This window comes from Brachyhypopomus gauderio, chromosome 6 (assembly GCF_052324685.1).
Source record: "Brachyhypopomus gauderio isolate BG-103 chromosome 6, BGAUD_0.2, whole genome shotgun sequence".
Taxonomy (NCBI): Eukaryota; Metazoa; Chordata; class Actinopteri; order Gymnotiformes; family Hypopomidae; genus Brachyhypopomus; species Brachyhypopomus gauderio.
The window spans coordinates 9489727-9506082 of record NC_135216.1 but is presented as its reverse complement, the minus strand read 5'-3'; the positions used below and the strand labels follow the sequence as shown (position 1 = coordinate 9506082).

General features: G+C 45.2%; 1 protein-coding gene across 20 annotated transcripts in view; it reads left to right on the top strand.

The window, feature by feature from the left end:
• adgrb2 (adhesion G protein-coupled receptor B2) overlaps positions 1 to 16356 on the top strand; it is a 189080-nt gene that overhangs the window by 145114 nt on the left and 27610 nt on the right. For all 20 annotated transcript variants that reach the window (XR_013131778.1, XM_077008547.1, XM_077008546.1 and 17 more), the window contains 6 exons: positions 3832 to 3935; positions 6036 to 6138; positions 7331 to 7481; positions 10383 to 10452; positions 11037 to 11103; positions 12294 to 12379. Coding sequence is in view for 19 of the 20 variants with exons in the window: in XM_077008547.1 (XP_076864662.1) it covers positions 3832 to 3935; positions 6036 to 6138; positions 7331 to 7481; positions 10383 to 10452; positions 11037 to 11103; positions 12294 to 12379 (581 nt within the window). In the remaining variant the exon portion in view is untranslated. The remainder of the gene's footprint in view (positions 1 to 3831; positions 3936 to 6035; positions 6139 to 7330; positions 7482 to 10382; positions 10453 to 11036; positions 11104 to 12293; positions 12380 to 16356) is intronic.

Here is a 16356-nt window from a genome sequence, read left to right as displayed (position 1 = left end):
GAGTGTACACACCACATGTATGGAGGACAATCACAGAACTTAATATACATAAAAATCTTTCATTGGTTTCAGGCACTTCCTAAGACTCTGTCACTAGGCCTTCTGTAAAAATAGCCACAGCCCAAATGAGGCAGCACATCACTGTTTGAAATTTTGAACTTGAAATGAATGAGCATTTCTCAACTGCAGATCATTTCCACTGACATGTAGTGTGTAAAATTAACCTGGTCTTCTGCCCCCTCCATATTTAACTTGTATTAAGTTAAAGTGAAGGTGGAAAAGCAGCATCTAAGAAATAATGCAATTTGAAACAGGCATGTAGAGAGGACTTTGTAAAAAGGTCCTGTATGTGAACCCAAGCTCAGCAGCAGACACAACTGGCAAATTTCTTGTTGATTCTAGTTCAGATCTTCCCAGAAAATACTACAATAGTGTATAATAGTGACCAACCATATCGGTCTCATATTAGTGCATAGAAAATGCAATGGATCAGCATGAGATTATGTAAATAGCTTTTCATGTTTAAATAAGTGAGATCATTTTAAAGATTACATTGAACTTTCTCAATTTTTAAAACCAGCCTATCTGAAGTGGCATCAGGTCTCCTAGCTTAGGGGCCTCTGTGACATGGCTGACATTTACATCAAGTGGTTCTCTGCAAAGTCAAAGACACAGACACTCTCTCTGCCTTCTCTTCTGTGTTTACTGGCCCGGTCCGTCCGAGCTCCTCATACGTGTTGATGTGCTGGTGTCGGATGGAATAATTTTGGGCCAGTTCTCAGATTTCTAAAAGCATTAATCACCATCAGTGGAGTAATAGCAGGTTGCAGAAGGCAGGGCTGAACTTTGTTGAGGCTCTGGGTAGTTTGGGGACACGATGATGGATCAGTAGGCTTGCAGCCTGAGGCTTTGGGTCTCCATCATGGTCTCAGCATTCCCAGTGCCCTGACAGACATCTCTCCCACGCTGCCATTCTCCAAACCACTTCAGCTATAACAAGTGTCCTGGGAAGCTGAAAGGTAACCTAAGCATATGCTAAAATAGCGGCCCGCTCTTCTGATGTTGTGGCGAGTGGCATATAAACAGAAGGTAGTGGGTCTCATAGGTCTAAGGCCTACTTTAGGGCTCGCTGGGTCTTACGCGTTTGATTAATGCAGACTTTTACATTGTGTCCTTTGCCTGGGGTTTTTTCCTCAGTCCTAGTCTTCCTCTCCCGCTGTCTGCATCCCCACACCCTCACACACACTCCCACACACACACACACACACACACACCCTCACACACACACACACCCTGCCTTATCCCCTGCCATCCAGTGTCCAGCTCCACCCATACGTTTCCCTCTCCCCCTTTGTCATAATGAGTTATTGCAGAGTAAAAAGGAGTGAGGGAGAGAGGAGGATAAATAGTCTCTCCGCAGTACGCAGGAGAACTAGGTTAAGCTCGCCCGGCTGAAAATAGTCCCGGCTAGCGTTCACTTAGGAGCTTCCTGCTGCTCCAGGGCTGCTGGGATAGACGGCCCATGATGTCTTCTGTAATTTGTGGGATCGGAGCTCTGGATGCAGTAGAGGCGGAGGAGACCTGTGGTGCGTTTCCCCTGGCTGGCATGCTTATTAAGGACTGCACTTACCGCATGGACTCTAGGGGCTAGAGGTCTGTAACCACAAAACTCTCCTGCATAGAAAAATCGGACATAAGGAACAGGAATAATTTCCTGCCTCCTATATTGGGTATCGCCTTTCCTTGGTTAATTAGAATTAAAAAGCTGACTGCTAATGTCTGTCATATCGTTTCTCATTTGACTCTTCATTAGAATTTCTTAGCTTGACATAAAGTGAGATATTGGTTACTAAACATATTCACTTTAACGTTTAAGTTTATGGAAGGATGATTATTTAAATGTTCATGACTGTCAGTTGGTCCATGTCATTAGTACTTCATCTGAAGAAACTCTCTCATCTCATCTGCCTTTCGTTGCACTTTAAACAAAAACTACTCTAAAAATTGTATTTCTTTTCGTTCTACCACTGTCTTTTCATCACTTGCAAATGTGTCTCTTTTTTGAAAGGCCTCAGAGGGGCTGAGGTCCTTTATCTCTGCCTCCTCCTCAACCAGACGGGCGTTTCCCGTGGCCCCTTCTTCCTCTCCGTTAGGAGTTTTGATCATGGATAACTCGCTAGCTCGGGATTCTTTTGATGGGCTTGTGGCGAATTGAAATTCAGGTTTTCACGCATCAGATGAGAGAGAACTCTCCCTCTGTCTCCACCTGCTTTTGTTTTCGCGAGGCGACTGAAGTTTGAGTTTGTTGTGTCTCCAGTGTTTTTGAATCCACTGTAGTCGGTGATGTTAGTGGGCCCAGGCAGCATGGAGCCCATAGTGCTTGTGCAGGCTACCTATCATAGGACTGCTTATTAACATGCTGTAGGCAGTAGGCTAAACGTAAGATGAAAGGTAGCGCTTGGCAGAGGCTCTCTCCTTCCTCTGTGCCACCTGCAAACATTGCACCTGCCAACACTGCCATCCCTACTGTAGCCATGAAACTTTCATAAAGCCCCCTTTGAATTCCAGCCTCGCCCACACCTGCAACCCCCTGCATTTTTACCAGACTTTCCCTTTATTGTTCTGTTCCTTACACACTCACACAGTCTTGCTACACATTCCTCTTTTTGCTAACCCTGGAACCTGAAAGCTATCGATCAAAAATGGCTTATAAATGGCAGATAGATGCGCTTACACCAGGAGGGAAGTAGATCTATATATTGCTGACCAACATTTTACCCTGCTTCAGACCAAAACTCTATAGTAATCAGTAGTTGTACCATGAAGTACCTTTGAGCTCTGGAAATTAACACTGAAGTTTTTTGTGGTCCTGCTGACCAGTGCAGTTTGCTGTGTTGCATACTGCCACAGAACCACAGAGAGCCTGAATGTAGTTTTTCGTTGTTGTTAGTGTTGTCTGTGTCCTTTAGGAGACAACCAGCGTATAAAAAGAGACACAGAGAGTGCCGTATGGTAACCAGTGCCCAGAGATGCAAGTAGCAAAACTGCTTGCTTTTTGTTTGGTAAAATCAACCCAGATCTAATCAGGTCTCAATGAGCACATGACCTTGCTGGTGTTCTCCACCCGAGGAGCCCCAACCCCAGTCCAGATTGCTCCTCAGCTCCTGTGTGGCCCCTCGTATTTCCTACCTCCACCCTGGAGCTGCTGGCTAATTATCACATACACCTGTTCTTGTTAATCTTGTAATCAGTCTCCGTATATGTAGACCTGTGTCTCAAACAGCTCCCTAGTGCCTGCCCACTGCGTCCTTTGACCAGAAATAGCATCACGCCTCCAGCACGCTTTGTTTTGTTGATTTGTTTTACGAGTGTGCTTTACCCCATGTAATCCGAAGACTGCCCCATGTAACTCCACTCACTCTCATGTAAGCAGGGCATGGAGGACTGAGTAAGACAGGTTCCACGTCATGAGTGAGAGTCATGGACTTAATTAGATGAATAATAAGCAGTATTTATTAAAAGAACAGATTGTGCCATCTGAGTTCCGTGGGGTGAAACAGAGCGAAAAGATGGAGAGACTAAGCGAGAGACAAGGGAAGACCATATGGCCCTCGTTGCCTGTCCCCATGACCTCTTCCGTTAACCCGGGTAAATCCTCTCGCCACGCCCCACCCCGCCTCTCTCTCTCTCAGTACCCCTGTCTTCCTTTAGCCAATCCAGAGAGCTTTGCAATACAACTGTCGACGGTTCTTCTGGAGAATGAGCCAACCACATGGATGCGTATACCAAGGAGGTTGATGATGTTTCTGTCTGTGTCTCTCTCGCATTCAGGACATGGGACCTTCCAGTCTCCCCTCCGTCCCGCTCATGGTGGGCTGCGGGGTGTCCTGCACCGCCCTGCTCATCCTGCTGCTTATCTACGCTGCCTTCTGGAGGTAAGGGAGACCCTCACCCTGACTCGGCTTCCACACACTCTCATCTCCAGGGTCAAGGTGGTTCGAATCATCTCGGCGAACATCCGAGTTCATTGTGTAGCCTTCAGGATTGCTGTTAAGATGTGGGGGGAAAAAGAAGAGAAAAACGAGGGATTATTCAAGCGGTGAAAGAGAGTGAGAGAGCCTGGCGTGGGGCAGACCCGCACTGGGCCAAAACTGCAATTAGCTTTAATTACGAACAAATGAGGGATGGTGGGAGCAGTCAAGGTAATGTGTTGGGTGTTAGAGGAGGTCTGGAAAGACGCAGACGGCAGCCGAGCTGCCCGTGTGGCAGACGGGCCGGAGCAGAGGCTAACGTCACGCCCAGGACGTCGTCCGCACCCACTCGAGCGCCTGTTTGCTCCAAGGGTGACGCAGGGTTTTTAACAGTCATGCTCCTGGCAACGTCAACAGAGTGAATTCGTAATTATCTGCAAGATGTGTGGTGAGGTTTTTTTAACCATTGGTCTGGGTTTGCTTACCTGTCCATTTCTGCCTAAATAAAACGAAGCTATCAAAACAGAATAACAGACAAATAGTGATTAGCTAGTTATGATGACATGAACGGAGCAGCAGACAGCTGGCATGTTCGGTCCACTGTCAGTGGATGTTAATGGTGTGGGCAGGTGCAGCTAAATGAGTATCATAGACTTGGCATAAGTCACTTGTTTTTATTAGCTTAGGTGCTTTAGTGACATGAGTCGGCATTTCAGCAGAACTGATTTTAAATGATCAATTTAAGAGGCCAAAAGGATCATTAGCAATGAAGTGCAGTTCCGTTTTCTCCGCCATCTTGACGCACCATTATTTGTCTGTTGCTTAAACTTCAGAATTCATGATTTTTATCACATAATTTTCCAAAATTAATTAAAAAAATATTTTTATGTAGCAAATGTGTATATCTTAAAAGACATCATGGCTCCTGGAGCACGTCCAGAACCATACCGTCGTAGCCTGCTTTATTCCAGAATGGTCACTTCATGCTTTTAAGTCCATACATCAGTAGTAGTTCTAGATTGTTTGCCGCTCAGAAAAAACGAAAATCTTCAGCAATAACTGTAAAGACACAAATAAACATATAGCTATACAAATTCAAGCATATAAATGCAAATTAATAAGAGAATCAAATTATTACACTATTACCCTATTTCAAAGCCCCCCAAAAAACCCATTTAAACTAAAAAACGAATTTGTTTCAATCCCATGTAATTCGATTACACGGTTGTACAGCATTAGAGGTTCGCTGGTTGATGGGAGTGTGCTGGTTTCTCAGTTCCCCCACCTCGGAGGTCCAGCGGGGAGAGCTGAGGTGAGCTGGTCTCTATCCTGCTCTCCTCATCTCATACCTCCCTGTCCAACGCAAAAACGAGAATCAGGTTTTGATGCTGTGAGGGAGGAGGCAGACTCCACTTGCAGTGTTTCAGCATTTTATTACAGTCCCAGCGGCTCGAGTACCAAACTCAATGAAACGGATAAACCATAATCAAAATCAAGGGCAATGTGATAGGTCAATAACCAGCAAAATGGATCGTGCAGGAAAGCAGAAAATACGGACCCTAAGAACTGGGGACAACGGCACTCGATAGCATGGCACAGAAGTACTTCACAGAAGCACACTGAACAGTACGAATAACACCAAGGTTCGGAATATTACAACAATGCCAGGTAATAATGATTAATGAATTCACACTGATGATGAGGAGCAGAGAATGAAAAAAAGCTGGGTAATAACACAAGCAAAGCTTATGGAGGAACTGGCAGACAAACCATATAGACAATGGGCCAGCTACTGGACAATGTGACAGAGGGCCTAGACTGACCCACATGGGGACACGATGATATTGTGCTGACGTCACTATTCCGAGCTCTTTTGCGTATGTAGGTGCCACGTTCCGCCCCTGGCAAGATGCCCCCCCCTGGCAAGATGCCCCCCCTGGGCAACTGCCCGTATCTCCCCCACCCGAAGTCGGCACTGAGTTACCTGCAGAGTATGGCAGCTACATTCGCATATACGCGTTTTTGTGTCATTTTTTGTGTCATTTTTTGTGTCGTTTTTCTCAGGTACATTCGTTCCGAGAGGTCCATCATCCTGGTGAATTTCTGCATGTCTGTACTGGCCTCCAACATGCTTATCTTGGTGGGACAGTCCCAAACACTTAGCAAGGTAAGTGCACGCGCATGTGTGAACAACTCGGGAAGGAAGAGATTAGAAGACTTAGTATTTCAGTGTGATAAGAAGAATGAAAGTAATGTGATATTTCAGTGCGATGCGATACGTAAGGCTTTGTCATTACCCCTCTTCGCATAGTGAATCATTTGCTGATGACTAGTTACGGTTACTCAGCAAAATGAAGTATTTGCAGGATCTGCGCCATATTTGTTATTTATCATAAGGCCACCCGCTCTGGTGGTGGCTCCGGGCTTAGGCACTAAATGCGGGGATCAGGGAAGCGTGGCGTAGCTCTACGCGGGAGGGCTAAGGAGGAGAGCGCATGTCATCTGTACAGTTTAAAGCCTGACGGGGAAGAGGCTGACGGACGGTCCTGCCAGAACACAAGCACTCCGGAGGCTACAGTGCCATTCACGGCCAGATCGCACATGCACGTGCTTTCCTGGCCTATCAGGACATGTAGAAGGCGATGATAGAATCTCAGTAAAATGGCAAGACACGGCTCGATTGTTTTTTTTTTTTAGAACGGCAGCCGGAGCAGGCCGCCGTATTAGGGCCTCCTGGGGTCAGCTTTGTGTCAGCGGTGTCAGTCACAGTGAGAGGTGTGTGTGTGTGTGTGTGTGTGTGTGTGTGTGTGTGTGTGTGTGTGTGTGTGGCAGCTGAGGCAGAAGACAAGAAATCCACCGCCACTCAAACGGGAACGCTCGCCGAAGGCCAAAGCGGAAATAACACGACGCTAAGAGAAACTAGGGCTGCATCAGCCTTTCCGGCTCTGTCGATCAGACACTAAATCCAGCTCCTGAAACCCAAAGCATTAGCTGTGGAGTGCACTTAGTTCGAAATTTGAATCCGTTAATTGCCATATCCTTCACATGTACAGTCATTTGTGAAGAGTCGATCATAGTTAACCTCAGTGCTGAGCGGTATAACCGTGTAACGGTCATGAGCTTTTTGGTAAGACCCCGTTATTGTGCATCCCGTTTCCCCTCAGAAATGATCATGCTCTCAGAAAATGAGTGACTCATGTAGTGCCTCTGCATCGTGGCCAGTCATTCGGGGGGGGTGCCGTCACATCCGAGACCGAGCCTACTTGAGTCTGAGGGCTGCGGTGCGTTCCTCCTTCCTCATCTTCACCCTGTCTCCGTCTCTCTCTCTCTCTCTCTCTCTCTCTCTCTCTCTCTCTCAGGGGCTGTGCACCGTGACCGCTGCCTTCCTGCATTTCTTCTTCCTGGCCTCCTTCTGCTGGGTTCTGACAGAGGCGTGGCAGTCTTACCTCGCCGTGATCGGCAAGATGAGGACCCGCCTCATTCGCAAGCGTTTCCTGTGCCTGGGTTGGGGTGGGTCTCCGACACGCGCACATGCTCAGCGCCCCACAGAGCCGCCTCGGCCTCCCCCTGTGACGGTCTTGTCTTGTTTTGTTTCTTTTTTAACCACACAACCCAACTCGTGAAAAGTTAGAACGACTGGGCTCGCGTCTTGCTTTTTTTCTTGTTGTTCTTTCTCCAGCGGGATGACTGACACTACACTGGATGACATGCCACTTCTCCTCAGCCCCGTGACATTACACAATCTGGCTCGCCTGTTCGCTTCATTGCAAGCAAATGACACATTACAATATGCCACGCCACTCTGGTTTCATGCTGCTGTTGTAACGCTAGTCACACATGTCGGATCTGATATAAAAAATGTATAGGATAGCATCTCTCCCGCACAGGGAAGATTCAAGGAGATACCTAAGCAATTACAGCCGTGCGCGGCTACATTTTGGGCATTATCAAATCCATCTAATCCATTAATTGAGAGATGTTTCCACCTGATGCATCATAATAGGCCTTTTCTGTTTTCAAGAGGCATGGAGGTGTTGGCTCAGTTCTTGACTAAAACATCAGATATAGAGCTCATCATAAAATTTCTTCAAATGAACAAAACAGAAATAATGTAAAAGAGCTTGCTTCTATTTCTTTCTCATCCTGTCACCATGGTAACACCGTACACGTTAAAACTTAACAAAGCCTGAATCCATTGTATTAGAATGTTCAGGCTGTACATGTAATCATGTGTAATCAAATAATTATATGGCATGAGTATTATTCACGTGTGTGTGTTATTATCTCATTAAGAGTGGCTGCAGTTTATGCATTCCTATGCAGGAGTCTAACTGCTTCAAAGTAACTATTAACAGTGCAGGTTTGGTCAGTCTGGGTGTGTTACCTGGTTTGGTGTGTTGAAATGCACAAAACGGCCAACGTTGCTTTGAGGAATGCAGCCGTAACACCCTGATCAACTGTACCTGGACTGTGAGGAGATGGTGGCTGTTGGGACATCTCCAGTGCCATTCTCCTTACATGATATCTAAACACGTTTCATCGGTAGTCTAGAGAGAAACAGAATTATAGAAATATTCATATCTCGTCCTGTGGATGTGAGTTTTCTAATGTCACGTATGCACTGATATTGTGTGTGTGTGTGTGTGTGTGTGTGTGTGTAATGTATTTTTATTGATGGATAAGCTTAAATTTAATATAATTATTGTAATATAGCCTTGCTCCCAGTGTGATGTCAATTTCTCTTCCCATAAAGGTAGTATAACTCTTGTAAAAAATCTGTCAGAATGCCAAGACTATGTTCATTGCTCTAGTACATCTAGGTCTGAAATCCAACATTTTGTTGCTGTAGATACTCAACAGAATGATCACAGTCAGCCTGCTTGTCACCAAATGTTCACGCATGCTTCGTTTTGGTCCTCCTCCCCTGAACAGGAGTTTTTTTCTAATTGTTTCATTTTTTTGGACAAAATCAGTCCATTGTTAATTACATGAATATTTCAAAAGAGTGTGGACATGGTGCAGAGGCACAGAGGAGCTATAATCAATAGGCCTAATTACACCACGCCTACAGTGGGGTCTCCCTGTCTGGCCTGGCAGACACAGTAGGGATGGCAGAGACAGGAGGCTCAGAACGCCGCCATTCCCCAGACGGACAACGAGGGAAAGGACTCTGAGCACTCGGAGCAGACGGCGAGGACAGGGTCTGCAGAGCAGACAGGGTCTCTATAGAGGACAGGGTCTCTAGAGAGGACAGGGTCTCTATAGAGGACAGGGTCTGCAGAGAGAACTAGGTCTCTAGAGAGGACAGGGTCTGCAGAGCGGACAGGGTCTCTATAGAGGACAGGGTCTCTAGAGAGGACAGGGTCTCTATAGAGGACAGGGTCTGCAGAGAGAACTAGGTCTCTAGAGAGGACAGGGTCTCTAGAGAGGACAGGGTCTCTATAGAGGACAGGGTCTGCAGAGAAAACTGGGTCTCTAGAGAGGACAGGGTCTCTAGAGAGGACAGGGTCTCTATAGAGGACAGGGTCTGTTGAGAGAACTGGGTCTCTAGAGAGGGCAGGGTCTGCAGAGAGAACTGGGTCTCTAGAGAGGACAGGGTCTGCAGAGAGGACAGGATCTGCAGAGATGACAGGGTCTCTAGAGAGGACAGGGTCTGCAGAGTGGACAGGGTCTGCAGAGCGGACAGGGTCTCGAGAGAGGACTGGGTCTCTAGAGAGGACAGGGTCTCTAGAGAGGACAGGGTCTGCAGAGCATACAGGGTCTCTAGAGAGGACAGGGTCTGCAGAGAGGACAGGGACTGCAGATCACACCTCCCAGAGTTTATACAGAAGGTCTATATATTCCATATATGCAATAAGCAACAACAACAAAAAAGTTGTCTAATGGTATTTTACTCTATTCTGTAAACTTGGCACATTAAGACTTAGAACCTGAGCCATGGACACGTGGACTTGAGGTAATGGAGACGTGAAGGACTTTGTGAAGGCATGTGTTCCCTCTGTACTGTGTTGTGATGGTTGAAACGATGGCTGTAGAGTGGCACTGAAATAGCAGCACGTGTAGGGTGTGTGTGGGTATTGGAGATGATATAAGTGGGCAGCGTGTAATCTTTAGTATGAGTATAGTCCCTGAGAAACTGCGTCAACTTAATAAACACTAAAGTGAAGGTAGATGATCTAATCTAGCTCTCTTTCAGTCTATTGTTCTAGTCCGTGTTAAAAGAAAAGGGCTGTGGACTATCGAGAATTTCAGTACAATAAGTGCACCATTTACATTTATTTAAGATGTGATTAAGCCCATTTCGGTCTAATTGTGTCTGCAGAGATATTAGACTAGCTGTGTTTTTTGTCTGTGTTTGGCTGTGCTCTCTCACAGATCTGTGTATTGTTCCTGCTTCCTCTGTCTTCACAGGCTTGCCGGCCCTTGTAGTTGCTGTGTCTGTAGGATTCACCAGAGCTCGAGGTTACGGGACGGCGAGCTAGTGAGTGTTTCTCTCCCCTAACCATTGAACTTCCAACATTTTGTCTCCTTAACACGAACCCCTTTACCTGACCAGTTACCAACGTCCTACATCTCTGCTGTGTTTAAACCTCTACATCTCTGTGGTGGTTCTTAACTTGCTCCTCTAACAAAAAGTGCACTGCTTGACCAATCAGGTGGAAAGGGGCGAAAACAAAAAGTGCTTCTAGGGCTGTGATTGGACACGTCTGTCACACAGGGGTAGGGCCTGAGCCGCACGTCCCCAAAGGGGCGGCCCTTTCTGCCCAGATGACTCCGCCACAGCTCACCATCTTCCTCTCAGCCCTCGCTCATCTTCGTGCTGTGCGCTCTCTGTAGTCCGCGGTGGCCGCCCCTTCAGTGGCGATGCAGAGCGGTGTGGCGGATAATGAACTGTGTGGGGTTTTCTCTGCCCTTGTCTCTCCACCACCCTCTCCCTCACACACGAGCCTTTGAAAGCGCAATGCTGCTTTGCTGAGCGTGAGTGACACATTGACGTGCTGCCAGCCTCTCGAATCGCACCGTTGCTGCTACTGACATTGGCCCGTGTCTTTGCCTCTCTCCCAGCTGCTGGTTGTCTCTGGAAGGAGGCCTGCTCTATGCCTTCGTGGGCCCCGCTGCTGTCATTGTACTGGTAGGTGCTGTTACGCTCTAACTTTTCCATTTGGTCAGACTTTCTGTCACATCTTTGATGTTTGGCAGCGTAAACAAACAGCGATTTGAGCCAGAGGGACGAAAGCTTCCATTAATGACTTTAGCACGGTTAGATCAATTAATGTAGCATGTTTTAAATGCTTAAATAAAGGTGCTGGGCTTTAGATGTGTATGTGTGCACTGTGTCTAGTCCGGCCTCAGGTGTGAGCGATGTTTGCAAGATGCTTGCCTTGTGCTTCACGGTCAGATGTGATTTGCTTTGTTTGTCTATGCTATGGCAATGTTGTGATACAGCCCACTCAAACAAACTGCTGTAAATGAGATTTGGGCATCTGGAGATACTGCCCCCCCATCCTCCGGGAGGCAAATCTAATTAAAGGAAAAATAATTAAACCTGCTTTCAGCAAATAGCAGAACGGTGTGATTGTCTCCCAGCAAGTGGTTAGCATGATGAGAATTCGAAAGCTCAAATACCGGCTGAACCTGCTGTTGGCCTCCCAGCCCCTCCGAGCTGCCTCACAGAACCGAACCGCTCAGCTCAGCGTCAGGCCCTAGTGCAGCTACAGTACGGTCACATTCAAAGGAGTACTGCGAGGTAGCCAGAGCTCCATTGGGTGACTCTGCACAGCATTGTGGGAAAACTGCCACAAGGTCTCGATGCTAAGAAGCCGCACGTCGAGAGGCTTCACTCAAAAAGGGCACTAGGAGGTTGCAGCGAAATCAGATAACACAAGATACTGTATGAATAAGCACATCAATGAAAAATCTCCTCAAGGATCCTTGGAAGTTTAAAACAACATAAATGTCAAAGAACAAAAATAAACCCTGTGAGTCATAGCAAGCTTAGAGATTAAGGGTGTTGTAATTTTGCAAGAGGTAAAAAAAAACATACTTTTTAAAATTATATTAAAAGCTAGCAGCTTTTATACTGAGTAAGATTCAGAGGATAACTGATTATTGGTGTCTAGTATTCATAATACAGTATTCGGTCAGTCTGGTTTTCACCTACTTACTAGAATTTACCATCACTCAATGTATCTTTAAAAGAAGATCTATATAATTCAGATTCTAATGGCAAAATATAGCAATAATGCCAACACTTGATGTTTCAGTTTGAGCATGGCCTGTAATCGCAGTTCTCAGCACATTTATTGCCTTTCTGTCCCACAGGTGAACATGCTAATTGGTATAGTGGTGTTCAACAAGCTCATGTCTAGGGACGGAATCTCAGACAAGTCCAAGAAGCAGCGAGCCGGGTGAGTTTCGCCTTGGTCTTCCTGCAGCGCCAACTGCTCTTTGGGTTTGGGACGGCCAGGCACTCGCATTGCTGAGAACACAGAGCTGGGCTCCAAAGCACATTTACGCATATACACACAAACATGTACAATTGATCCCCTATGCTCAAAGGGTCCAGGAAAATGGTTTAATAAAAGGTGAGTTATGGCAGCTTCATTCATGGAATTTGTTTACCTGGGAGCAGTTTTCCAGTGGTTCTGTCATTGGTTTTCTGTGTCACACACACACACACACCCACACACACACACACACACACACACACACACACTTTTCATTAAGATGGAGACAGAGGAGACAGCGCACAAACAAATATTTTAGCAGTTAATATTGTGAATAAAGAGATTCTCAATCTGCCAACCTATGAATTTTAACTGGGAAATTTTCAGACATTTCTCTCTTCTCGACTGAGATGGCACTAATGCTTAAGAATTCTGATATTCTACAGTATGTTGTATGTTATTAAAAGTCATTTTAATTTCTATAGATTAATGTTTTTAGTAATTTTGTGAAATAGAACTATATACGTTTTTTGAACAGTTTTTGTGACAAAGTAATCAAACATCCCTCAGAAGCGCAGCTTGAATATACAAACATGAGCATATGGGTGAGGTTTGTACATGTCATGCTATGGAGTCATTTCTAGAGAGGTAACTTAGCTAAAAGTGATTTTTTTTATCGCTCTTTAAGAAAGTGTTGCACTTAAATACTATCAATAAAATATAACCCTCAACTGTACACTCAACACTGGCTGTCGTAAAGGAAAACAAGTTAATTAATTCTAAGAAAAGCCTTAGTGACAGGGCTAGAATGTGCTGTAAATATAGCACATTCTCCCACCACTTTCTTAAATAGCAGATTTTGTCCACTTTTTTGAAATATTTTATATAAAGGGATCGCAAATTCTTGCCAAAAAGTTACACCCATGACAACAGCAACACACGTTTCAGTAAATTAACATCTATTCTCAATCTTCCTAATAAGCAAATAAAATCCAATGAGGTTCCATGTACCCTAGTGTTAGTGTGGTCAGAGACAGAGGCAGGGCCAGTCAGGTGCTGCCACACAGCTTTGAACTTGTGCAAAGGTTCGCCTCTTTCATTTTACGACAGCCTCAAATTACCTCGAATATTGACCTCAAATGACCTGCGTCTAATATTGTTTGGGTCCCCTGACCAGTTACCAACACTACCCAATAGCCAGTCAGCATTTCTCTGATGCATGACTCCACAGATCCACACATGTGTAGTTGGGTTGTGAGTATAGACCTATAACTTACTGCTCATGTACTGATGGCACCCAAATCACTATACTGTATGAAGTATGTGACCAAAATACATTCTTTTCAGCATGAGGTACTTGAATGACATACTACTCCAGGCAAATATTACAGCATGTGACCAGGGCTATCTTCATGTTATATGGTATACCATCATGCAATGGTGGTCGAAAATCTAGGCCTAACCTGCATGTGTACACAGAATCTCATACCATGGTGTGCGTTTGTAACATACTGGATACTGTATTGCATACTAGGGGGACCAGTATGCAGTGTGTAGTAGGTTATTTTGAACATAGCTATTGTAGGTGTACATGTGCGTAGATCTACCTTCATGGATCTTTACAAAAAACAAAGACTCTTTGAATATCAGAATGGCAAATGAAAAATGTAGCATGGTTTAAATACTGTACATTTAATCAGTCATCTTGTATTAATGACATACGGGGCCGATATGTGGCCAGAAATGAAGTGCCAGGCATTTTACTCACAAAAACAACTGAAGTGGCACTCCTGATGGCAGTGGACCACTCCTCCACTAGAGATGTGTGCTGTTTGGGTGGTGTTAAACCCCTCGGTAGATTTCAACAGATGAGTGGGTTGGAAACAATTGCTCTTACGTATTGAATGAGAAGCTAATCAGAGATGTGAGCTAATTCAGTGACTGGATATTTTTAGTGCCCCCTCCAGACAACATACAGTGCTGCAATCCCAGACCAAATTCACACCCCCCCCCCCAAACACACACACATACACACACACACACACACACGCACTTTTCATGTGGAAGTGGAGGAGCTGATGCATTTTAGAATCTGCAATGACTATCCAGAAATTATGCATGGTGCCTTGTTTACATATTTTCTTTAAAAAATAAAATAAACACACAGACACACACACACACACACACACACACTCAGCCTGTGGTACACTGAAGATTGTGGTCATTGTCATTAAAGCAGTGAGGCATGGTGAAGTCTGTTGAGTCCTGTCTAAGGCAAATGTTAATGCTAACGCTAATTTTCCCTAATCCAGTGCTGCTGCTTTTCTTGGCATCAACAACAGTTAAAGATTTTTTTGCAACCTGTTCCCACAAAACACTTAAGAGTAGACCCAGTGTGGGCTATGGACAGGTCTGATATTCTGTGGGAGCACTGTAATAAAGCATCATAGTGCAGTCCCGTATGTGCCATCTGCAGTGTTGGTGCTCACTCACTGACACACACGCACACACACACACACACACACACACACACACACACACACACACACACACACACACACACACACACACACGCACACGCGCATGCATGCACACACACACACACACACACACACCGCACAGTATGTATAACACTGGATGCATGGATATTTAATGAAAGAGCTGAGTAGACTTTATATAAAGGACTACCTCACACAAGTTACTTTCGGGGGAAATCCTACTGATTTTGCTAAATTTCCTCATAACTCAATGGCTTAGATGTAAACAAAATTATTAAGAATGCTTTGGTTTGCTAAATCCTAGAGAAACCTAGTCAATATTTATACTTAGACATAGATGTTAGGATGTCCGTACTAAAGATATTATATCTGTATATCTGCCATTATATTCAAAAACCCACTGAACTTACATGTGTCTTCTAAGCATTTATCTGTCATTTTCACGATGGTAAAATGGTGCAATACCGTAAAAACAATGTTTTTTGGGAGAAGTTCTTTACCGTACAACACCTTGCATTTTGTCTGCTTTGAGTAGGCAGGAGTGTGTTGCCCTGTATCAACAAAACTCGTTTGTGAGTATTCATCAGATGAGCTGTGCCCGATCACAGCTGTACAGTGCTGTTTAATTGTTCCGAATGCTAGTGAACTGTGCTGTTTAATTGTTCCGAATGCTAGTGAACTGTGCTGTTTAATTGTTCCGAATGCTAGTGAACTGTGCTGTTTAATTGTTCCGAATGCTAGTGAACTGTGCTGTTTAATTGTTCCGAATGCTAGTGAACTGTGCTGTTTAATTGTTCCGAATGCTAGTGAACTGTGCTGTTCCATGTCATAAGTAAATGAAGAAAATCCAGCCTGCTATGTTGTGTTGAGGTCACTGATACAAATACCAGAAATCCTGATGTTGTGGCTAATTGTTTGGAAGCTATACCCAACTCCACATACTCCACATACCACACATAACCCACGCACTCCACACACTCCACATACCCCACATACTCCACATACCACACACACTCCACATACTCCACATACCACACACACTCCACATACTCCACATACCCCACACACTCCACATACTCCTCATACTCCACATACCACACACACACACACTCCACATACTCCACATGCCACACATACTCCACATACCACACACACTCCACATACCCCACACACTCCCCATGCCACACACACTCCCCATACTCCACATACCACAAACACTCCACATACCACACATACTCCACATATCCCACATAATCCACATACCACACACACTCCACATACCACACACTACACATACTCCACATACCCCACATACTCCTCATACTTCACATACTCCACATACCACACACGCCACATACCACACACACTCCACATACCACACACACTCCACATACTCCTCATACTCCACATACTGCGCATACTCCACATACCCCACACACT